At 35.1% G+C, this 25,638-nt stretch overlaps 1 protein-coding gene across 1 annotated transcript; it reads right to left on the reverse strand.

Moving 5' to 3' along the window:
* Window positions 1-5,518: 5,518 nt before the first annotated feature.
* NRPD1A (nuclear RNA polymerase D1A) lies at window positions 5,519-19,155 on the reverse strand. The gene is made up of 19 exons (XM_089041678.1): window positions 18,811-19,155; window positions 16,682-16,812; window positions 15,734-15,854; window positions 15,521-15,645; window positions 15,078-15,131; window positions 14,818-15,003; window positions 13,802-13,957; window positions 13,593-13,688; window positions 11,567-13,501; window positions 10,637-10,806; window positions 10,442-10,508; window positions 10,246-10,364; window positions 9,251-9,399; window positions 8,550-8,809; window positions 8,286-8,459; window positions 8,042-8,179; window positions 6,989-7,224; window positions 6,728-6,839; window positions 5,519-6,286 (listed from the first exon to the last, which is right to left on the reverse strand). The coding sequence occupies exons 2-19, from the start codon at window positions 16,766-16,768 to the stop codon at window positions 6,116-6,118; spliced, it is 4,356 nt and encodes a 1,451-aa protein (XP_088897804.1). The 5' UTR covers window positions 16,769-16,812; window positions 18,811-19,155; the 3' UTR covers window positions 5,519-6,115.
* Between the last annotated feature and the right edge of the window lie 6,483 nt (window positions 19,156-25,638).

The following is a 25,638-nucleotide window of genomic DNA, read 5'->3' on the forward strand; positions in this document are numbered from 1 at the left end:
TATGGTCCAGTCAAACTTAAAAAAAGAAAATGGGGGGAAGCAATATAAGTAAGCAGCCAATTCCCTTTCGGCTGTGCAATAGTTGACAGTCTCAAATAATTATCTTTTGCAACTTCTTTTTGAGTCTAGACATTCTCTCTTGATAGCATTTTCTCATATCTAAGGTCAATAAGTATTCTTCTATTGGGTTTTTCCTAAAATAAATGTATACATCTTAAGTTTTTTAATAATTTAATTTAGTTTTAGATTTAAATAGTTTAGTTTTTTTTGTTGCATTGCATTAATTTGTTTTTTTAGGTTTTTTTTTTTGGTTAAATTTTTATATATGAGGGTAAATCTCATTACGCTCTCCCCGACTAGGTGTATCTTTTTATTTTTATGAATGAAATTCATTCGTACCGTCGAGTTTTTAAAGTAAGTTTCGCCTACCTGACTTTTGAATCCTATATCCACCACTGATTATGAGGGTTTTTCCGTTTGGTATTTTCTTTTTTTGGGTCAAAAATATGTTTCACTTTAAAGTTAAGCATTTTATGACGTTTGGTAAAAATATAATATCCCGATTATTTTAAAAGCAATGGTCTTTTAAAAGCACGCTCTTGTTACTTTTCAAAGTTGCTTTCAAAAGAATGAGAGATTAGCCTTTAATGAATTTATTTTGGGAGACTTTGGAAAAACACAAAGGAGATAGAAATTTTGTAAAATAAGTAAAAATAGACAAAATTACCCTTATTTATTTTTGAATTTCCTAAGGAATCATTTACATTTGCATGTCTTTGATTTGAAAGTTGAGAGGTTTTTTTGTCTTTTTTTAAAAAGTTTTGGCTTTTTCCAAAAGTGAAAAAAAAATTTGGTTAAAACCTAAATTTACTATTTATTATTTAATTCCCAAAAATACATCATTAATTTTTTAAAAATGACACCACCTCCACTCCACATCCAACTTCACCACCTCCACCATCAACTTCATCATCACACCACCACCACCACTGTCACCACCATCACCACCACTACTACTACTACTACCACCACTACCACCACTTCCTCATCCTCCTCCACCTCCACCACCATCACCACGCCACCACTGCGACCATCACCACCTCCTTAACAATCGCCACCATCACCACCACCACCACCACCACCGTTACCACAACCTCCATTTTCATCACCACCTCCACCACCACCACGCCACCATTGCGACCATCACCACCTCCTTCTTAACCATTGCCACCATCACCGCCACTATTATCACAACCTACATTTTCATCACCACCACCACCACCACTTCATCTCCATGTCTTTCACCATCACCTCCACCACCACCACCATTACCACCATCACTATCACCACATGATTAGTGCATAACACTTTCAATATCATGTCTATTTTAGTCATTATTCACAATTACAACAGTTTTATACTAAAATTTACCAAATAGTTTTAATATTATTTTTTGTACTAAAAGCACTTTAAAAATATTATTTATCAAATATTGAGCTGCTTTACTTTACAGCTACTTATTTTCATAGATGAGAAGCAATTTTTTTTTAAAAATGATAGTAATTCCAAACTGACCCTTATAATTAGACAAAATGTCACTTTTGGTTCCTGTAGTTTGTCGCTCTTACCACTTTGGTCCTGTCATTTCAATTTTGTCAATCTTGTCCCTGTAGTTTCAATTTGAAGTACAATTCTCAATTTTTGTCAAATTTGTTTAATTTCTGTTAGTGGTGAAGGGGCAATTCAGTCAATAAATTATTATTTTCTATAAAAATAATTTTAAAACATTAAAATCAAATATATAAAAATAAAAAATAAAAGCTAACTCCATGCCCTCTTAAGAGCATTCACAGTGGATGATGTATATAAGGGTGTATGTTAAATATACATCCCGAATTACCTGAATAGTCTTCAATAAGGAGATGTAAATATATGTAAATATACATCACCGCCATAGATGTAAAATAAAATGTATATTTATATCTATTTTTACATTCCTGCAGGACTCACTAGAGAAAAGAGAAGAAAAATAAAGAAAAGTCAACATAAAATTTGGGATACACCCCTGAATTTACACCCCTATTGAAGAAAAACATATGTACACCCTAGAAATATAAAGTAGATGTAAAGTAACTTTACACCCCCGAATTTACATCCCCCACTGTGGATGCTCTAACCCCACCCCTTAACCGTCGCCCCAACCCAGCCATCCCCATCCCCAGTCAACCTCCCTCTCTGCACATCCCTATCCCCAGCAAACAATAACCACTTTCATAGAATATGCATACCGACCCAGCCATGAATAGTAACCTCATAAATATTCATGGTCCCAACCTTTTAAATTGAAACAGTAACCTCCACATAACCACCATTAATCCCGATTCCAACCACCACTTAAACAGTACAAAGAAAACCCAGCCACCACTGCAACATAAACAAGAAAACCCAAGCGTAGAGTTGACGCCGGCGCCATTTCAGGTGATGTGAAAGTGACGGTGGTGGTTTGAAGAAGCATAGAAAAACAAAATTTAAAAACGAAATAAAGAATCAAAATATAAAAACATAAGAAGCATATAAATGGTTGGTTGGGTTCACCGGAGGAGGAGGGGGGATGAGGTTAGTTGGGTCTAGGGATGGCGGTGGTGATGCTGGGTTTGGAGGTGGGGTGGGTGATGGATGGGGATGAGATCGGGATAAATGGTGGGTTGGGTTTTTATTGTTTTTTTGTTCTAGGATTGAGTTTATTTATAAATTTTAAAAAAAAAATTACATGTCATGTCAACTCTTATTCTTTAATATTTATTTAATAAATAAACTTTTAATTTGTTGACCGAATTGTCTCTCCATAACTAACAGAGGTTAAACAAATTTGATATAAATTGAGAATTGTCCTTGAATTGCTTTAAATTGAAACTACAATGATAAAATTGACCAAATTAAAATGACATGAATCAAATTGATAAAAATAACAAACTATAGGAATCAAAAGTGACCTTTTACCTTATAATTATCAACCAAACCAAACCTTTTGGTCTTTTGACAAATAAGACAGGTTTTTTTTTGGGTCGAAGGTTAGCCGCCTTTTGGTATAAAAGTCTCATTTGGAAAGAACTTTTTTTTTGGTTGAATATAAAATTGTAAACCACAAGCAAGGATGGCAATAGGTCGAATTGAGGGTGGGTGTGCAATCCTTATTTCCATTCCAATTAAGCATTTTTTTCCCATTCCCGCCTTCATACCCGCAATATTCATATTGGGGATTCTCCATTCCTACCTTCGTTAGGGAATGAGTTCCCTGACCTGCCCCAATATGAAAGAAAAAACCAATATAAAACTACTTTTTAGGTCGTCATTGAAAAATTGTTTTTGCAAATTTTCACTCAAGTTGCAAAGCATTTAGTTATCTAACTGTGGCTAAATAAATAGACAAACACAATATTTTCAATAACAAAAAAATGGTCACAGTAATAATTATGTGGCTAAGCTATTTTCGATTTGTATGAAATTTTATATGAATGATACTTGAATGAGCACGTAAATATTGAACTGGTTTGGATTATGAAATTACATGGTTGAGTAATTAACAATGTATTAACTAACTAGTTAGTTATATTTATATGTCTGTGTGTGTGGGATTTCCTATTAAATCAAACAAACGTTGTAAACCTAATTAAGGGTCCTCCTTTCTTGTAAACAAACGTTATTAGGCTTGACTATTTACCACTTGTGTTATGGTAGTTATAGCTTTGCTCTATGGGTGAGAAGGCCTTTCGCTAGCATCCACACTGTTTATGTTATTTCCATTATAGCCGCGCAACACTGAATAATGAAGAAAACCATATTATTATTGGTGCTTAAAATTCAAGATTGCTGCTTCTCAGGTTGTATATGAACTCTTGTATGACACTTAAAGTTAATTACCAGAGCCGGTTATGGGTTTTCTATGGTTCAGGGCAAATTTTCTCAAGTGTGTCCCTTTATACAAATTAAAGAATTTACAAAAAGAAAAAAGAAAAAAAGAGGAAGAACACTTTGAAGCGACATTGGAGAAAATCACTGGGACAATTCTTCTTTATATGGATGGAGTTTCTGTAGGTGACAAAAGAAGGTAGCTGGCGAGGATCATCTTTGTGGGGGTAAAAATCTTTTGTAGGTGACAATTATTGATGATGTAGACTTAGTTCATGTCATTTAAATGTGCATCACGTGATTAATTGATAAGACATTGCTTATATGAAAATGAAAGCCTTAAAATATTTCAGATCAAGATTTGCGGCATAATTGAATTTAAAACATAAAAATAAAAAAAAGCTACACAAAAGAATCCAAACATAATATATTTAATAAACTAGCCACTTGCAATTAGAAAATAGTAATAGCCATGTTGTTGTTGTTTTACAAATAGATAAATATAAAGATCTAATTACAATATAGGTATTTATTAGAGGTGCATGGGCTGGTGTCATCGGATCTGAAAAAAGTATGAGTCGAAAGCTTAAGCCATTATTAATTATAATATTAATAGTACATTAGTACTAATAATAATCTTCTTTTTTTATTAGTTATAGCGATAATATTTTATTGAAAGATAATAAATAACCATCTCAGTCGTCGGACTAATTAAGTAGCCTGACGGCTAACTAAGTACTATTAATAATAATTTTAAGATAAGAAGATGCACCCATTTGTTGTTTGCAATAGGTTACGTTGTCTATTGTACCTGTCAATTTTGATAGGCAGAGTGCAATTTGGTGCCATACATTTAGAGCCAGAATGTTACGCAAGTAGGCACCATCGCTGTCCAGCCAAAGAAAAATATACTCACGGAAATAGGACCTTTCGCAGCCACCTTGTAGGCGGTGTGTAATTCTTGATGCGTTCTTTTTTTTTTTTTTTAAGTTTCGTGATCCTCTGGGATTTGGTAAATCATACACAAAACCCACCTAACGACTCACGAGACTGAAATTAATTAACTAAATCAAGACATGATGACCCACAAATTGAAAGAGCATGGCAAATTGTTCATGTCATGTGGTTAAGGTTAAGTTCCAATTGCGAAGTTTGCTTCATCATGTGACGTAATATAATTATTTGACATTCAACTTTGATGGCTGGAAGGATAGTGATACGATTTTCTGAATGCTCATTTGTATCGATCCCCACAACCCATCATTTTCTTGCTTCTCAAACACAAATGGTCATCAAAGCCAGAGCCAATCTCCAACCATCCCTTTTGGGCCAGAATGCAAAAAAGACCAATTAAATTATGAAATACAATTTTAAGAATTATCTTGCATGATTTAGAGTTTTATTTATTTATTTAATACAAGCGATATTAGGGAAAGGGGGAAATCAGACTTGGGAACTCGGATGTAGGGATACATGTTCTTAACTACTTGAGCTCTTTCTCCCTTTATGCATATAATGCAGTTATGGATCACAGAGCATAGCATCCTAGCAACAACGGGGAAATGAAAGGAAAACCTAATCAGAAGCTTACCAAAATCACCATATAGAATTATCAAGAAAACTCATAAACAAATTTAGAGATTATTAATTTGTCACAACATCATTCTTTTATCAAACTACGTCAAGAAAAGGGGTTGACCAATGCCAGCTTCCCCTTGCTACTTCCACTGGAGCTTTTCTGCCTGGTGTAATAAAGGCAAACAAGTTCCAGTAGAAGTAGCAAAAGGAAGCATAAAGCATTGGAGAGACTAAGCTAGGTAAGAGAAACTACAAAAGGACACTTATTGCAAGAACCCTAAAAAAAAATTGGCTGACTTTGTCAAGCTCAAAATATTCTGGTTTTTTACAAGTTGTACAGCTTTGATAAGGTACGAGAACTCCAAACACTGTCTCTCTGAGATGAGTCACTGCCCGTTGTATAGTTAGAGAAGCAAACTTCATGTATACTAACTTTATCAGTCAGCTGCCCAACAACCTAACCTTGAACCAAAATTACCTAAGGTAGAAAGCAGGCTTCAGATTCTACAATCCACAGGTAAATCAAGATGACTTCACATCAATGGTCCATTTTGAAGACCTTATTTCCCCAATCTACACCCACTGTACATGCTTGGACACCAGAACATATACATGCATAAGAACCAGCTTACTCAGGTAAATGGTTCATCCATTTTGACCGGTAGCTTTTCGCCCTTTCAGGAGCTACAATCTCGAGAGCACCCAGTACACATTTGTGGTACGAAAAATCTTCTTCTGTCCTGTCTATTCGTACCAACATAAAGCAACGTGCATTCTCATGCTTCGGGTGTTGCCCAACCTATAAAATATGAGAAAGAAAACCATCATGGAACTGTATAGGGGCAAAAGGATGGAATAATTTATTTATATCTTATGTAGAAATTATGCTAACAACGGCCATATATTTATCAAATAATTTCTCTCTAAGTTGCCTTGTCTTATCCATTGGCGCTTAAGATGCATTGCCTGGAAAATGGCAATGCTCTGAATCTTTACATTTAAGAACCGCCAACAGATAAATGTATTTGGCAAGCAATGTTCACATTATCAAGCAATTAATATCCGTAAGATTGGCTAAACATACATATGGACACCTAAATCTAGTTGAATGCTCAAAGCAGACCAAAAAAGAATGTTTCTTTTTCCAAGTACCTTGCACCATGAAACAAATGTATAGACAAATTCAAACTTAAGGTTCACACCAAATCAATGATACTTTTCTTTTTTCAATATAATGTACCTTTATGTCTTGAACTCCACTTCCCATCTTATCAACTTTGTGAGGATGAAAATGTAATGCCATCTTCAAGATTGACTTGTCCCCTTCAGTTAAACTTTCATTGATGTCATACCTACATCACACAAAATACATACATATAAGCAACTCCACTTTTTTCCTTCTTTCATTTGAAACCGCTGGATTAAATATAATTCAGTGTTAATATGAGGTATGCTCTTAAAGATTGCAAGTTGGCAAACAACTTCATGGGGGTTAACTTACTTGCGCAAAATACGCTTCAATGTCTGAGTCCACTTCTGAATATCGTTGATAGTCAAATACTTTCTTATGACTGATTTGAAGACGCTCTCTGACTTCTCAAGCCCAATAGATGTTACATCACATTTGTCTAGTGTATTGTTCCAAGCTTTAGACGTCTCAAATGCATTCTCACTACTGGAACTAATTTGGCTGCCCAGTAGGTCGTAAGGATTCAATGGCTTTGATAGATTGAGTCCCTGATGATAAAGGAAGGGTTTGAGAACTATAAAGACAAAGTATCCATATGAAGAAATTGAAAAGATAGATTGATACAGAGAAAGTGCTAAATTAGATAGTATGTTGCTTTATCGTGTTAAAGCAAATTGGGGGACTAAAATATAACATAAAAATGAAGATTATTAACATGAACACTCAGCAAAGCATGCCATCAAGGCCTCAATAGAAGATGTTTAGCATCACTGGAAATAGAAAATTAAGGCATCAAACTAAATTACTGAAACCCTTAATTTCAACCATAGTTAAAACTCTAGAAGTTTGGATAACTTCACAAAGTCCAAAAAAGCAATGCATAATTCATTAGTCATCATTAAAATGCGAAGAATGGACGTGAAAATAAAGCTAGGTGTCACTTTAACAAGGCATATGGTTTTATAGATCAAGGATTCTGATTGGAATAATAGACAAGAAATTTAGAGATTAACAAATTGTTTTCAAGATGTGATTATACTGTGTAATAAATAGCTCAAAATTATACCCTATTATCCTCTGCTTTTCTTGAACCCAGGCCAGAAATACAAAAAATAAAAAAATAAAAAAAGTTCCTCAAGACGCCTTAGTCAGCAGAGCTGCTTGATTTTTCACAATTAATTATAGCATAAAAATAGTAAGATTATACCCTAATATCCTCTGCTTTTCTTGAACCCAGGCCAGAAATACAAAAATAAAAAATAAAAAATAAAAAAATAGTTCCTCAAGTCGCCTTAGTTGGCGGAGCTGCTTGATTTTTCACAATTAATTATAGCATAAAAATAGTAAGAAGAGTCTAAAATCTACCTCCTTAGAATATAATATGTCGAACTGTCTGCCAGTCCCTGAAGGAGGAGTATTTCCCCATGCCAATGCTTCCACACTCCCATGAAGTTCATCCACAACTCCACCCTTGGCAGCTTTTATAAAGCAAGCACCAGGACTCTACACGAAATTCCAGAATGATTCCATGAATTATATGGCTAAAAGTGGCCTTATTTAAACAAAATCAAAAATTACATAGATGAAAAAAAATAAGCATGGTACTAACTGAAAAACACGCTTGTACGAATGGCGAGGATACAGATGCGTGTCCTTTCTGTTGGGCAATGCCTTTGGCATTCAACCCAACAAACTCGCCGGTTGCTGACAAACAATCAGCTACAAGAATCAAATGTTGAGGAAGTATGTCCTTTCCAATGTCATTGGCTGCGGTCTCTAAATTCTGCACTTGAAAATGCATTAAAGTAATAAATATATGAACATATCTCATTAAATGTTTTCAAAGGAAAGCAAATAAACAGAGGAAACTCACATTGAGAAAATATTTCCACCCAGCATCTATTCCATACGCTATACAATAATCATGGACATTATCTGGATGACTTCGTGACCAATCAATCAAATTCATAATCTGGAGACAGTTATCCATAAGCATACTCCAAAGCCTTCTCCTGCCAGTCTTTCCCGACATAGAAACCCTTAAGTAGAGTTCACCAGAAGAACCATGAATCTTTTTTGATTCCCTGGGGTGGTCATTCCATAAAATATCCACCTTTTTCACCTCCAGGAATCCTAAGGGACAAAAAGAATGAGCACAACCACAAGAAGGGCAAGTCTGTACATAGTATGTTTAAGAAATTCTAGACTATATCCTCACCAATTTCTTCAAGATTCAACCATATAATGTCCACACAAAAAGTACTGCAGTTGCTAAAAAAAATTATACAGAACAGCTATGCTTTGAAGATAGTTCTATTTTCTCCAAGAGCCTAAATGTTTCAAATAAAACCCAAGCGTTAAGTGATGCATGCCCTAGAATGGCCTCAAATTTTTAAAAAAGATTTTAGATTAATTTTTTTCCTATGAAACTTTTCTAGAGGCAGAGGCATTTCCTGTCATTTTCACCAACAAATAATGCATTTAGAGAAATATAACTAAATTCATGCAAGTTATCAAGTATGAAAATATGTAAATGTAAAGCAGGATGAAGAGGATCCTTGGTGCACAGCCAACCTTTAACAACTGTTCCAAGAAGGAAAGGTATCACCAAGTCTCGAGCTATATCCAGCTGTTCAGAAGAATTTTTGGAGTTTTCAGGCATAGTGACAGTGATGCAAAATGTATCGTCATCTCCATTGCATGTCTGAGCCGCAGAACAACCCCTGCACCATTTATTGGCCAAGTTAAATGGGCCAGTGAAGCTCCATGAGATGGATTCAGTTTTAAGACATCGAAATTGCACTAGTATTGTTACAAATAGGTGTGGCTAATTCAACTCCAGATCATGCCTAGATTAGGTATCTTGAGAAGTATTGGTTTCTGCCTAATGTGAGGCAAGATGGAGAGGGCATGTTGCTTATGGCCAATGGATAATCATGGGACAACATTGTGCACACCATAAATTGATGTTCCATGATAGGATCTTAGTCTCCATTGAAGATTACTTTAATTGAATGCCTTTATTTGGGGACATTACTAAAGAATCCTTTCAAGCTTCCAGTAGTGCTAGATGTGTGAGCATATGTTCAGATCACTTATTGTCATACACTATTGTATAAAACAGCTTAGATAGCATTAAACTTTATGGTACTTGGCAGAAAAATGTTATCTTAACAAATTTCAGAACATGCATTAAGAAAAATAAAGAAAACACAATAATACAATTTGGGATGAGCTTATATCACATATCTTTCTTTTAATATCAGATAAATTACCTCTTTGAAAATGGCAAAAAAGAAGTTATCCTAACTGAAATTTAGAATCATTCATAATTCTATTTAGTGGTTCCAGCTAGTTAGAGGATTGTCAGGGGCCTGCATCCTCTGAAGATATCATTGATTGGTACAAAAGTCATACAACCATTAAATGAGGATGGCATTTGTCTTCAGGAAACGTGTGCATCCTAGTATCTCAAATCTAAGCAGTAACACAGAAGGAATCCATACAAAAACTATAAATGCCACCCAGTTGTAAAAGCAAGTAAAAGACCTAGAAAATCAACAGCTTACTTGCTTGTAATCAACAAACTGCGAAGAACAACTTTTAATTCAGGTCTGGCTGAATTGCACCTTGCATAAAGGGAATCAACAACGGAATGCACCTTCAGCCTCCTTTTCCTCACAATTTCCTGAATGGAAACAATGTTATACCATATAATGGAGCAAGTAAAAACTGAACAATGTTAAGCATTACAGTTTATACTACCTTGCATATATGAAAGTGGGTAACCCATGGGCTGAAACGCTTTTGGCTATTACTTTGTGAGGAGAAGCTGATATCCACATAATACAGCAGTTAAAAAATGTAAAATATTATATATATATATATATATATATATACATATATAACAGAAAAGGAGAAGAAGAAAAAAAAAGCAGATGGAAATGAGGGGTATCTAACATTATCATGACAGTAGAAACAATGTCGGAAAATGTCAGTCCCACCAAATGATTCTTCACTTCTAAGGCTCCATACTCAAAACCATGCCTCCGTCTTCCAAGCTTCTCGGATAAAAATAGAGACATAGTTTGCTTAGCACTACTTTTCTTTGAACCACATTCCAAGATGTTCTGTACAATTAAATCAGCTCAGAAAAGTCAGGTATTTCCAATGACAGTACAGTTGAATCAGTGTTGATAAATTGTCATTTTCTATGTTGTCATATGTAACTAAAAATAACACACTCCGGGAAAAAAAAAATAAAGCAATTAATAAACTAACCGTTGAAAAAGAGAAGGGATAGAATAATTTGCTTCAGAAAAGGAGACCTAACTGTTGTCTTTCTCCTAGTGTATGCAGATAATTTATTTGTTCACTGTCCAGTAGCTTATAATTGTGGTTTTTATTATTCAAAGAGACTGGAAGGAGTTGAGTAATTCCAGAAGTCCCATTCATTGCTTAGTGAATGTTTTGTTGCTTTTGGTAGAGGTAAGAAGGCTAGTGTGTTGTGGGGTTGCTGCAGGATGGCTGTTTTGTGGGTGATACGGATGGATAAGAACAGGAGGATTTTTTTTGTTTTTTTGACAAATTTAAGGGGGAAGGGGGTAGAAGAGCTTTGGGTGAGAGCAAAGGTTGTTGTCGTCTCTCTGTTCTTCAGTGTCATCAGAGTTCAGGGATCTAACATTCTTTTCTATTTTGCTAAACTGGAAGGCTGCTATAGGATAACTTGGTTGTTTTAGTTTTTGGTTGCCATTCTCTTGTATAGAGCTGCTATTTGATTCTTGGTGGATTTCTTGTTCACCCACTTTATGTACTTTTGTTTGAATAAATTTTGTTTCTTCTCAAAAGAAAAAAAAGGGATACATATACGCACAAGGGGGGAGGAAGCACCTTCAGATTTAGCAGTGGAGAAGTTTCAAGAAGACTAACTGGTTGATCTAAAGCACTGTATGCAGCTTCAGATAGGGCACAAGCAGACAATGAGCCGACAGGTTGGCCACCTATACCATCACAAGCAGTAGTACTCTTGGCATATGAGGTACTGGTGCTATCTGATTTGTCCATATCAATATCATAGGAGAACTGAACAAGCTGGTTCCCATATGCATTTCTCACCGTTCCATCATAAGCTGTGTACAAATCCCGCATTAAAAACATTAGCTTTCGAGTCAAAGTCCCTGGAAGATCAGCATTACCACTAAAAGAACTATCTCGACTTGTTACGGAATGAACAAAACATTCTAACGGATTTAAGCCTGTCAAGAAAGAGCTTTTAACCACGGCAGATGGGATGTAGGACTCAACACATTCATAAGTTCCCTCAACCTTCTGAATTAAACTGCATGCCTTTTGATTATTCCATGCAGCACATGAGAGCTGGTTGGGAATTCTGAATGATAATGGAATCAGTGAGTGTTGCAAACCAAGGCACATACTGTGCTGAACTAATTTCTGCAAATTACCCTTGCTTCCAGCCTTCAGCATAGTCAGCAAAGAGTTGTCCTTACCAGCATATTTGTGTGCTAAACTTTGAATATCCCGAAAAATGTGCTTGAAAGCATCATGAACAACCTGACTAAGGGCAGCAGATTTCTGCTTCTCATGACAAAAGTATTCTGCATCAAAAGTCAGAGGACTTCGATTCTCTTCTGCACATCCCATGAGAAATTCCTGACAATTATCCACCAACAACTGTTTAAATATGCAAGCCTGTTCCGCTTCTTGCAACCCACATGAAATTTCCTCCATCAAATTATTCCTTGAACCTGAGTCAGAAGCGAGGTACAGGTCCGCAAGAGAGACACTCAAGCCCCTCATTGACAACCACTCACAAAGAACTTCCTGAGCAGCAAACAAGAAGTCAAGTACCTGACCCTGGAAATGATTAACAAGGCTCTGAAAAAGATTGCCACCTGTGTCTCGCAACCAAGAAGAACCTTCAGAAGATAACAGCTCCCCATTTTTAATATAAACACCATCTGAAGCAAAATCGTAATCAAAATCTGAAGGTAGGAGCATGCTGAATACTTGCTTTCCAGTCCAAGCATGGCTATTAAGTGAGGGTGCTTTAATAACTGCTGGTGATGGCAGTACATCCCAGCAGAACATTTCCAACTGTTGCATTTCAAGTAGATTCAAGAGAGTGCCATCCTCCATGATCAAATGGGCTGCAGTTAAGCTATCCTGACTAAGTGAGAGCAGGTTCCTACCACTCTGCCCATTAATCAATTGCTTATCTAAAGCAACAAGCTCTCGAAGCTCAACTCTGGCATCATTTGATTGAGGAATATAACCATGAAGGCAATCACCATCAAAATCACCACGAAAAGGAGAGCAACAAAGTGGGTTTATTGATACAACAGAGGTTATTGGAAGGATCTTGACGGATAAAGCTATCAGGGAGTGTTGATGTATTGATGGAGGCCTATTTATCAGCACAATATCTCCATCACTCAAAGGCCGGTAAATAGTATCTCCCATCTGCAATTCATCTGTTTGGCGTACCCAAACCAGACTACCTTTTCTACGCACATGCATCTCACCTTTCACCATAAGGCGTAGATTGCAGGAGGCATCCAACTTTTCGATGTTCCATCTGTTCAGATTCTCAGAAATCTGCAACCTCTCTGCAATTTGACATGGTATGCCAATTTCACTGAGCTTGATGTTTGGATCACCAACAACAACTGTGCGGAAACAGTGGTCACTTCGCTTCCCTAGAACAACATCTTTGATCCATCTCAAGCCAGATGTTTTTGAAGGATCGTCTTTAATATTTTTTTGCTGAGCAGAAATAAAATCTTTGCTTGGTTTTTCTGAGTTTAGCTGCATGTTAGAAGTATGACCATAAGCAAGAACAGTATTGCCTTATCTACACAAACACAGGGAAAGAAAGAAAAAAAACTGAGTTGCTTGCCTTGGAAATTTTCAGGCAGTCCAAAACACGAGAACCCAACTCATTAGCTACACCTTTGAAATCAACAAGCTTTCTATAAGCCCTGGTCCGTTCATCCTACACATTCGTACAAGCAGACATAAGAGGAAAGCAAAAACAAAAGTCATGAATTATTTGGTAATATATTAACTAAATCAACAAAAACAAGTACAGAAGTGAAAAAGACTCACAAACATCAACCGCTGCCCATTAGAAAAAGAATGCATAACTTCTGTCACACGATGACAATTTGGAGTTACAAGGAAAGAACCCATAAAAAGTGAGTTTGTCTTTGGTACAATCTTTTCAATGAATTTTGGATCAACATCCTTCAACAAATAATGAACCTGAAAGCCAGAAAGAGAGCATCATGTTTATAAAATATCTGTATAAGAACTAGAACGTGCAGCACTAATGTTATGCCCATCTGCTTGATATTAAAAAAAATGGTACTCTAGAGAGAGAGAGAGAGAGAGAGAGAGAGAGAAACTTGAACAAGTATGGTTTGGAAATGAATGAAGAGAAAAGGGAAAAAACTGAAATACTCTACTTGGTTTGCAACATCTTTTAACTAAATGATTAGATGCTGTGTTAATATCAAGTGCAAAGTTGAAGTCTTGAAGCAGCATTATTGAATAACCATTAGCAACAGTGTGACCATTACAAAGAGAACAAAAATTATTTCTTGCATTTGTAATCTGGAGATAGATTGGTATGTTTACTTCAGAGGTTCATATGGAAAAAACTGTGTTATAACATTTAGTTAAGATGCAGATCTCCCATCAATTTGATTTTAAACCTACATTGCTTGCTTAAGCATTCCAGAGAAAAAATGAACTTGGGTTTTTATTTCTTACAAGGAATAATATCTTAAGGAAGAGCACCTGATATAATAACAAACAAGTCAAGAACTTGATAATTCTGTATCCTAACGGTATACCTAAATGCTCTAAAATATACTCCACCAGACAAAGATGCAGGCATGCATGCGTGCATGCATAACATACATTTATGTAGGTTTGCATAGGTACACATCATGCAAATGCATGCGTCTAACTGATTTCGGAGTTTGATGAATTAAAGAAGAAAACAAAATCTGAATTATTTAAAGAAACTTTATGATTCAAACAACATAAAAATATGCACATCAATGTTATTTTATAAGGTCATCCAATTAACACATGCATATATAAAAAGGCCAAGATACCTGAGCGTGAGATAGAACTCTTTTGTTTGGTTTCATGCAACTTTCATCTTGCTGTGCATCTTTTGGAATAAAGTCCCAATAGTCAGCAGGTAATATTCCATTTGCTTCCGCAATTATTGCACTTCTTTTAAAGAGCTCTCTCGTAGAAACTTTGAATTTCATTCTTGGAAAATTTATTGAACTTCCCTATTAATGGAAAAGTTCAATGAAACTACAATGGTGCAGAAAGAAATTTAACTAAAAGAGACAAGCAAACTCACAATACAATATTTGCAACCCTTGAGCTTCCTATGACCAATTACAGAACCAGCACCCTGATACATGCATAATAGGAGATAATAAATAAGTGATTAAATAAATACTATCAACAACAAACAGACAACAGGCACTCTTGCATGGCTTAGAGTAAATTTCATATAACAACAGCATATATCAACATTGATGATATGTAGCCATCACCTCTGAATGGTGTTTTCAAACGTATCATGATACATTTTCCAACATTTTTTATTATAAGAAATCCCCTTTAACCTTGAGTAATTTCAACAAACTCCACAACAATATTCAAAAGTGACCAAAAAATAGCCTTTAACCATTTAACTATTAAGGAATATAAATTGCCACAAATGTTCAATAGGGATAAATTACAAGTCACATTTATTCGACAATCTCAAGGATCAACATGAAGAGTGCGGTAACTGACCTTGGCCCTTAGATTTTGCCTGATAGATTTACATCCTGGGCAAATCTTGTTTAAAATTTGGGCAACTTCCGAAAGATAATAGGGATGGAGAATCGTGCATGGAAACTTGATATCCCCAAAATGACCTAGAAATTAGAATAATTTATCAAAACCAATTCCAATGCTGGTAACAAAGATGACTCATCATGAACTACGTTAAATGTCCATCCACACCTTCACAGCATTTTAATTTTTCAGCACCACAAGTAGAGCACTGAAAAGATGGATTCGGAAGTCCCAACTTAGGATCAGTGACCTCAGTGACTGCATCAATTTGTTTAACAGATATATTCTCCTGTTACAGAATTACAATATTAAAACAAAAAATTATCTGATATAGCAAATGCACCACGCTGTATTTGAACTATGAAACTAATAACCCCTTCACACTTATACTGATTGACACATATTAATCACATGCTAAAATGTTCAAAAACAACATTCCAGAAGTAGAATCCGTGCATTATGAATGCCTATGAATATGAATAATGCTGGACAACATAAAAATGGAAGTAGAAGGCATCATATGGTAAGAGTTTCACTGTCAATGCAGCTTAATGAGATGATAACATAGTTCAGAGGCTTTCTCCAATGTCCTTATTGTAATTAAAGTAAAGACATACTATTTCTGGGCTGTAATCCTATGATCAGAACCGTTCAGGTTTTAGGTTCTCTTTCAAATATTATGCATGCAAAAAGTCAAATAAATCAGAAACTGTTTAGCCATTTAATTATCCACTTTTTCATTTCAGTTTTATCTAACGAACTGCGTTTGTTTGCACATTTTAGATGACCAAACAACTTCCAATCAAGTGTAGAAAGAACAAGAAAACAAGCTTATAATCTTAAAACAAAATACAATTTTTTTGGAAAAGGGTTTGTCATCAAGTTAAGTTGTATTCATACTCTTATTTGGTGTCCAAATTATGTTTGTCATCAATTTAAGTTGTATTCATACTCTTATTTAATGCCTTCAACTTTCGTTTTAATGTAATAATCCTGCTTGTGGAAGAATAGATGTGTGTGTGCGTGTGTCAATTTTCTTCCAATATATTTTCTCTTTTCGGACCAACAAAAGAAAATACATCTAAGGAAGCACTCAAGATAGGGAAAAATGCTTACTATATCTTCCTGAGTTGAAACATTTAGATGTATGCCAGTTATGAGACCAGATGGCACTCCTTCTTCTTCATACAATTCATTGTCCATGGGGCTTGATTAACTTTATAATTACAAAAAAGAAAGTTGTGAACCTGCATAGATAGCCAAGAGCGTTAAACAAAGACAAGTAGATAAGAAAAAGAAAATGTAAATAACCATAAAAGTTTACTAATAAGGAAAAAAGGCTTAATGTGGAAATGCATAGAAACCCCACCAAATCCCCTTTGTCCCTAACTCTGTATTCCAATACTTCTACACGTAGTTTAGGTACTAACAGTGTGTTCATTCACAAGTCAACTGTGAGGGGGAGTTTTTCGAGAAATAAAAGCTGATGTCAATAAACAGGCGCTTCAGTGGTCTACACACCATGTACTTCACAATTTGCAAAAAATATTTTCAATGCTACTGTTTTGCACCTAGGATATATAGATATAGCAGTAATTGGAGAAAGTATAACCAGCATTCTAGGAAAATGATGATGGGACTGATCCAATTTGGAATTATCCTGTCAGAAACGTATATGTGGGAAACATATAGCAATCCTTAAAACAGTTAAGAAGCGAACATCAATAAATAATTTGGTCTGCTTTGCAGACGCATTCCTATTAGGGGGAAACAAGTTGCACAGACAAATTAAATTGGATAGCATCCATGTCAGACACGAAATTGAATAGAATCTTATATAATGCACTGAAAAAAGAAAAAACAAAAAAAGAGAAATAACAGCTGCATGCAAAAGTATTCTTTTAAAACACCATGCTTACGAGTTCATGGCTCATGAGCAGCATTTAGCATTACATCATCAATGCATAGATGCTAATTTAAAAAAAATTGCTGGGCACTCAAACTCCTAGACATGTCCAAGTCCAGCACTACACAATGTGTCATGGAACACTCAAAAAACGAAAAACACGTGGAATTAGTAGCACACTCAGATAATCAGTTGGATAACAATTGCAACCACCAATGAACCGACACAACGCACATCCTGTTTAGTAACCAAACCATAATAAATAAACTATTGATCAGATAAAAGACAGATCATGCATAAAATTCTATTTTTAATATGTTCAGAAGAATGCATTACAAAAACTATGACACCGGTAGCATGGTAAGGATCATTGTAACCTCACAAAACATTACCCCAAAGAAAAAATAATAATTGATCAGAACATTGACCACATACGATCATTAACCTATAAGCGATAGCAGCACAGAATACCTTGCTTTCAGTAGCTTATATGTATTAGGCACCAGTGACTGTATCACAAATCCAGCAACCAGTGACTGTATTAGGCACCCTAAAATCTAGCATTCTATCAATGAATCTTAAAAAGAACCTGAACTTGGCTATCAAATAGGGTTGGTTTTCCCTACTTTTTGAATCTGACTCTGAATGTGCAGTGTCTCTCTACTAACCCTGATCATCCTCTCAAAAGCTTGCTCATGAGATGTAGGGAGATGATGAGAAACAATGATTGCAAGCTAAGCCACATATACACGGAGAGAGAGAGAGAGAGAGAGAAGTTGTGTTGCTGAAAGTTTAGCCACTCTTGGCCTAAGCATGAATTTGGGATGCACTATATTGGATTCTCCTCCTAGATAGATAGGAAAACTCCTGTTTGAGGATATGTGTAGGGTGCTTAGACCAGAATAGTTGAATTTTTCTTTTGTTTGGGCTTTGGCCCTCCTTAGTACCAAACAACAACAACAATTTTTTTACAAATAACATAAGATTTCAATCCACATTGTGCCAAGGTTCATTGTTTTCCCCCTCCCCCATGATCAAACACAACATGCAGAGCACCAAAGGAAAATTTCCAATGCACATTGCCAAAACCATTAAATTCCACACAAAAAACCCATAACCCATGATGTAGAAAAGGCAAGAGAGCACCTAAATCACCCCAAAGAAAAAATAATCAAACTTGTATAAAAGAAGAAGAAAAAGAAAAAACCAACAAAGTTGATAAGATAAACAGACTGGCACTAAAAAACCATGAAAAAGAACATGATCATCCACAGACAAACATGTAGCAGCAATCCCGTAATAAACCATGAACACAACTCTAAAGTTTTAAAAATTTCACCGGCTTTTTCTGGAAAAGAATGTGGTCTTTATATTTCAGCAGAGGCGCCTCGGTCGGGGCGAGTGAAGCAGAGAGAGGGCAAGCAAAACTGAACCCAATGGTTTGCTCTGGAACTCAAGAAGGCACCAAAAATAGCTGTGCCAACAGAGCCAAGAGCAAACAAGGCAAGAAAGCGATGCAGGGGAGAGGACGAAAAACGCTTAGCTTACTCTATTCAGAAACGCCGCCGGTTCTCTTCAACCAACCAAAAGACACAACGCCGAGTTCAAGGACCTTGAAGGAGACCGAGGCCGACTGAGAGGTTTTTGGCTTTCTGTCAGATAACAAGCCCAACGTTTTCTCAGTGAATTACCACACTGACCATGTTCTTTTATAAACCACTATGCTTCACTATCTGACCAGCAAAGACCCGTGGGAAGTTACCATTAAAGTCAATTTGTTTTGGGCCAAATTCCTAAAAGGTGAGGAATTAGATTGAATAGTAATCTTGAGTTTACTTTATTTTTAATTTTAAGTCAGGGTATTACGAATTTAAGAGTTTCTCGCAATGGCATGATTTATGGTTTAAGGTTTAGGGTTTAGTAGCATAACTCGAACTTTAAGCATGACTTTTGAATTTGTGATGCAATATTATTAGGGTTAAATTATGCTGAAATTGAAGTGGATCATCCGTTATAGGTTTTCTTTTATTATTAACGGTTTTTCCTTTTCTATGTCGGATTTCGCATTTGGAAGTTTTCGGTTTCTGAACAAGCGTCCGACTCTTCGCATGAAGTCAATTAGGCATGTATCTTGAGGTTAGTATATTCGTTGACCAAATTAAGATTATTTCACATGTCTAACACACATATTCAAGTGCGGCATGTGTTTTGAAGTGAATATATTTTCTTGACAAAGATTATCGAATATGTTTGGCATTTGTGTTGGACAATTGTAGACAAAAATGTGGAGTCTCACTGCTTTTTTCTTCTTCTTGCGAATTCAATATTGCCCTAGAGGCCAAAAAGAATCTCTTATGTAGTGTGTAGTTACAAAATAAAAGATAAGAATACTTTAATGTCCGTTATTTGGGTAAGGCTCTGGGGTTCGGTTCGGTTTGCTCTCCAATTTGAGTCTCAGCAGTTGCAACACCTTGTGGCCAGCAGACACCCATGATGCTTACCCAAAAAAATAATAATAACAAAGAAAAATATTGTTAATGACGTTAAAAACATAAATTTTATTAAGGTTAAATTGGAAAAGACACAAAATAATTATCAAGTTTTTATTTAAATGCTATTCCTCTTGTTTGGTTGAGCATTATAGTATCATGCCACTATCTATGCCTTTTGATGTGAGGAGCAAGTTCACTTCTCAACATGCTCAATATGAACCATCCAATTGAGCCAATGTGACTCAACTATTAGCTAGAGTTGACAATTATTATAGTGTTTAATTTTGGAAAAAGTGTTGTCCTAATCCATGACAGAAAAGGCAGCACCTCACCATCACAATTGCTATACAAAGGCAGCTACAATTTACAATTGCATCCATAGTTAATATTTTCCTGGCATCATGAAATATGAATACTCAAAACATAAAAAGTTTGATCCATGTTGCTAAATGAAGATCATCATGTGGTGCTAAATGAATAGCGATAGTGTTTTATTGAGGGAGGATAGGTAATTAGTACAAAAATAGGGCTATGTCATCAGAATTTAAGCGAGTTTATCTACACATGAGAGCTCAATTGTCGATTTAACTAGATAGCCTTACCCTCTCAATTGCAAACGGAAGAAACAACATTGTCTGCCACCCATAGATTACCCCCATCCCCATGTTGAATAAAACAACAGTGTGTATCACAATTTCCCACCACATTTTTTATCATGACACAAGACATTCATTATTGTAAAGAATTTATTGTGTCAACATTGAATGCTCATATTGAATAGAAAATAAGTGAAATTAAATCATTTTAAACTAAATTCAATGCATTGCAACCAACTTATTGAAGAAATCTTGTGGTACCGAAAAAATAATTAATCAACAATATGGTATAAATAAAATAATCAGCATTTGTGTTAAAAATAATTTTAAAATGCTTCTTATTTGTTTAAAAATAATGACAATGAAATAGGATCCATGTTACAGAAGTTAGGTAGATTTGTAATTTGCAACACGGGAAAGGGCAACTCTGGTTGGTTGGGTCGTATGCCACGGGAGTTAAAACTTAAAAGACAATAGTCAGAGGGCAAAGACGTCAATGCACGTGGGGCTAGTGAACTCTGAGTGATTCGGCAGTGAGGTTCCACGCCATCCGTGGGCCCCGGCAGTACTTTCATCATAAATTAGAGTTTTTTTTTAATGTTTACTTTGCGATGAAAGTTGGCTTCTGAAACCGAAAGGGCCCCTTCGAACAATAAAAAAAGAAGAAAGAAACTGAAAGGGCCCCACACGCACGTTTTATATTGCAACTCCATCTCTTTCCTTTACGTTTTTTGCTAATCCTAGAAGACATTGAAAATCTAAATAATAAAAAAATAATAAAAATATTTATGGTGAAGTATTAATCACAGTGGGAAACAGTGGACAGGGCTTTATAATGACCCAACAGAAGAAGGCTGAAACGGCCAAGAAGGAAAATAACGGAAGTTTGCCACGTGGCGATCATGCAGTGGTTCCAGATATAAAAGGAATCCTTAGGGCTCAGGTAGGTGCAAAGCAGATAATCTTCTCTCCTATAATTGGCAAGGCCTTTTTAGAATTTTGTCAGACAATTATAGAGGACAGAAAAAAGAAAGAGACATGAACTTGAGAGATTTATTTGTCGATACTTGTTGTATTTTTTGTGAGCAGATTTGTGCGAACTGTTGAGATGCTTCATGTTAATTAGGTTAGTTTGAATGAATTGCACATCATATTTGAAATTTCGTTGCCATTAAATATTGTCAAATACTTTATTTTGCATACTTGGTCTTATTCAAATTGTCTAGAGGGGATGTACTATTCTCCTTCATTATAGTTTATATTATATTAAAATAGAATTTCGTTTGTATAAACAAAAAACAACCAAAAAACAAAAAAACGTTATTTGACTTCCTTTTTGGTTAAATTTCCCCTTTTTTTTATTATTAAACAAAGCGATAATATTTATTGGAAAAATAGTGTCAAATGAGTTGTACATTCCTAATTAGTCTAAGTCAACTATTTGATTCTACAAGACTATACGCTCATAATTACATTCCTAGAATAGTTTCCTAGACTATGTATATATACATTTATATTCTTCCTATTGTTGTGCATTGGAATATCAATGAAATATTATTTCACCCAATTTGAGATGGTATACGAGCAGTCGATTATGACTGTCCCTTGATCTAACCCTAACAATTATTTCTGTAGCAGCAATCGTCATACAAACCCAACACTAACCTCCGCTCCAAACATTGAATATTCTCACAACATGGCCATCTAAATGTTGTGGGTCACACTAATGCAAACTCGGTGGGTTTTGTTATTGACAGGCGATCTACATCTAGATTCTTTACCTTTGTGGGAGGCAATCTAGTCTCTTGGAGAAATGAAAAATAGAAAGTAGTGTTAATATCAAGTGTTGATGCAAAATATCGAAGTATGGCACATGGAGTATGTGAGCTACCTTGGATAAGGAATTTAGGTTCAAACCCAAACATGACATGCAATTGAATTGTGACAACAAAGTTGTAATAGACATCGCACATAATCTCTGCAACATGATAGAACCAAGCACGTTGAAGTTGACAGACATTTCGTCAAGGATAAATTATAGGCAAATATTATTGAGGTACCATTTGTTAAATATGAATATCAACTTGCAGATGTCCTCACTAAAGCAGTCACATGCTTGAGGGTGAGTGTCAAATGAGATGTACGTTCCTAATTAGTCTAAGTCAACTATTTGATTCTACAACATTATAGGCTCATAATTACATTCCTTGAATAATTTCCTAGGCTATATATATATATATATATATATTCTTTCTATTGTTGTACATTGGAATATCAATGAAATATTATTTCACCCAATTTGAGAAATATAACATAGTATAAAGCCACAAAAGTGTTGAAATGGGTACAACATCTCCACAAAATGAATTGATCTGAAGAGAATCACGCCAAAATTTGCCATATTATTTCTTGGCACTAATGGTTTATAACTAAAATACATTTTTATGTGATACTGCTAGTATGTCATGCCTCGATTCGAGAATAAAGAATATTCCTTAATTAGGGTGTGAATCATATTATAATTATAAGAATAAAATTCGACAACCATGATATGAAGATAAATAGAGCCACAAATAATACAAATTTACTTAATAAAATATAATTAGAGCTGCAATACCTCATAGTTAAATACACACTTAAGATTAAGAAGATGAAGAAATTATTTTTGAAGAACGTTCCAAAATGTACCATGCATATGAACTTGAGAAGGTAGGGCCAAGGATGTCTATATATGTTTGGAACAAAAAAAAGGGGGATGTCTATATATGTAATGTAGTGTACGGTTTAGTGCTGTGGAAAGCTGTGCACGCACCAACAACAACGTGGAAGACGTCAAGGATCTATTTTGTTGTTTCAAAAGTGCCAAACTTTTCTTCTTCTGCTTTTTTGGTTTTAAAAAGAAGTGCCAAACTTGGTTTGGCATACAACCCTCTCGCTTACCAGACATGCACGAGGGAGCATAAGGACACAAATATGACAAGTGACCAAATTGTGTTAGTTTGGCCTCATACAAACTATTTGTTGAATGGCACAAGTCACATGCTTACCTTAGGCAAATTTTTGTAATTTGCTAAGTGAATTTTGTGCAAATCAATGAGAATGACATAATATGAACATGATGCATCATATTAACTAATTAATTATGAATTTAGCGATACTTTTCTTTCCAAAATTGAACCTGTTAATTTTATATATTCTTGTGACTTGTTTTGTCCTCGTTCCAAAACTGTCATCCTAACTTAGATGCAATTGCATAATAGGAAGCCAAGTAACCCCAACTCGTAGCTTTGCTGGGTTGCCCTTTCAACATCCTTCTTTTCCTAATCTTCATGTGCCTCCATATTCACCAAATAAAATTGGCAATGATTAGTCATCCCCTCAAGTACCATAAGAAATAAGGGAGTCTCACTATTATGCCAATATAGGGGCCTAAATTTTATAATATATATATATATATATATAAACCCATACATAAAATGAACTTTAGAAACACATACAAAGCTCATTTACAACATAACAAAGAGGCTTCAAACCTACCATCGATTTTTTAAAACAAGCCCAACTCCAAAACTTTGTTAAAAATCCAAAAAACACTCAATAGGACATCAAAGTAATTTAATAATAAAAATTAAATTCAATAGGGCTAACTGCCCTTTTTTGAGTTTGTTTATAAAAATTAAATGGTGTCGGATTTATTTATATCACTAATGCTAAGAATGTGTATATAACCAAAAGAAATAAAGGAAATCTAAGAAGAAGAAAAAATAACTTTTTATTTATTTTTAATAATGACTCTCCCCGCATTATATTTTGGAGCTTGTCTTTTTGATGTGACCAAACTTCGTTAAGAAATAAAAAAATTGCAGTCGACTTTATGTCAAATTAAATTGCCTTGAATAGCATTGACTCACAATTTATATTTGTTTATATCAATTTTATATAGTTTTATTTTTCTTTGATAGTTCACTTTGACATACTTTGGCCATTTTATATTACTTTAATTATAGGGGTAGGTTTCTCGAGCTCTTAACTTCCGGCAGAGGTTGTTCACATAGACACTAAACGATTCCTCCACAGAGACACGGGACGGGAGAGATTGACTCGGTGTTTTGGCGTATGCAAATGTGAAAAAATAGCATATATTTCAATCCTCAGGCCTTGACAAAGATGACCAATTTGTTTACTTATGTATTTAAAAAATTCATATACACAAGACCAATTTTTTATAGTTTGATTTGATTACGGGTCAAGCTTCAAAAGTAGAACATCCATGGTAATAGTTCGACTCTTCTTACCTTCAATCACAAGTTTTTTTAATAAAAAAAAACTATTTCTACGTCAAATACTTGACATCCAAAACCATGTATCGTGTCATACGTATGACACACACATACAACATCCTTTAATTAAGATTTCCCCTTTTAAGAAATTATTGATAAGGCACTTGGAGGTTTTTATGCATAATCTTATTACAAATTTGAGTTATGAAAATCTTAACCCTAGGTTTTTTTGGGGGAGGGGGTTGGTTGAAGAAATCTTTCCTAGCTCATACAACTTCTATTTGTCACTTTTCAACTTTTCCTTTCTTTCTATTTTCCAAAACATTGACTTGATTGCAAGAGAATCTTTGGACAACATTCATACAGAGTTTCCCTCACGCTAATAATTTTGATATTCTAGATGCATTTTCTTCACTTCTGAAATTCCAAGTTCCACACCTATTCAAAGTGAGGCTGTTTTGAAGTCCAAATTTTTTAAAAACACATTGGCCTACGTCAACTCTTTTCTTTTTTACTTTGTTGTGATGGTATTATTATCCATTTCGAATATAAAAAAAGCTACCGGCACTAACCGGTTTTGTGAAACACAATTATCATCCACAATAGTAATTAACAATTTACATATATATATATATATATATTCATTTCAATCTACGACTCGATTTATCTTTGTCCAAATAAAAAACCTTATAAAAATATTCATACTCGTGGCTGGACAGCAGCTTAGATTCATCTTTCTTCCCTTATCTACCAACATAAATTCCCCTAAATAATATGGGACCTGAAGCTCAGATTTGCT

This window comes from Prunus mume, linkage group LG7 (assembly GCF_029339155.1).
Source record: "Prunus mume cultivar Tortuosa linkage group LG7, ASM2933915v1, whole genome shotgun sequence".
NCBI classification, from domain to species: Eukaryota; Viridiplantae; Streptophyta; class Magnoliopsida; order Rosales; family Rosaceae; genus Prunus; species Prunus mume.

What these genes read in the sequence shown, in the direction of transcription:
- NRPD1A (XM_089041678.1), bottom strand. Translation starts at nt 16,768, where the DNA reads ATGGACAATGAATTGTATGAAGAAGAAGGAGTGCCATCTGGTCTCATA. An exon ending in TCGTACAAGCGTGTTTTTCA is followed by an intron (nt 8,180 to 8,285) that starts GTTAGTACCATG and finishes AATTTCGTGTAG; the next exon opens with AGTCCTGGTGCTTGCTTTAT. An exon ending in GTGGAGTTCAAGACATAAAG is followed by an intron (nt 6,287 to 6,727) that starts GTACATTATATT and finishes CATATTTTATAG; the next exon opens with GTTGGGCAACACCCGAAGCA.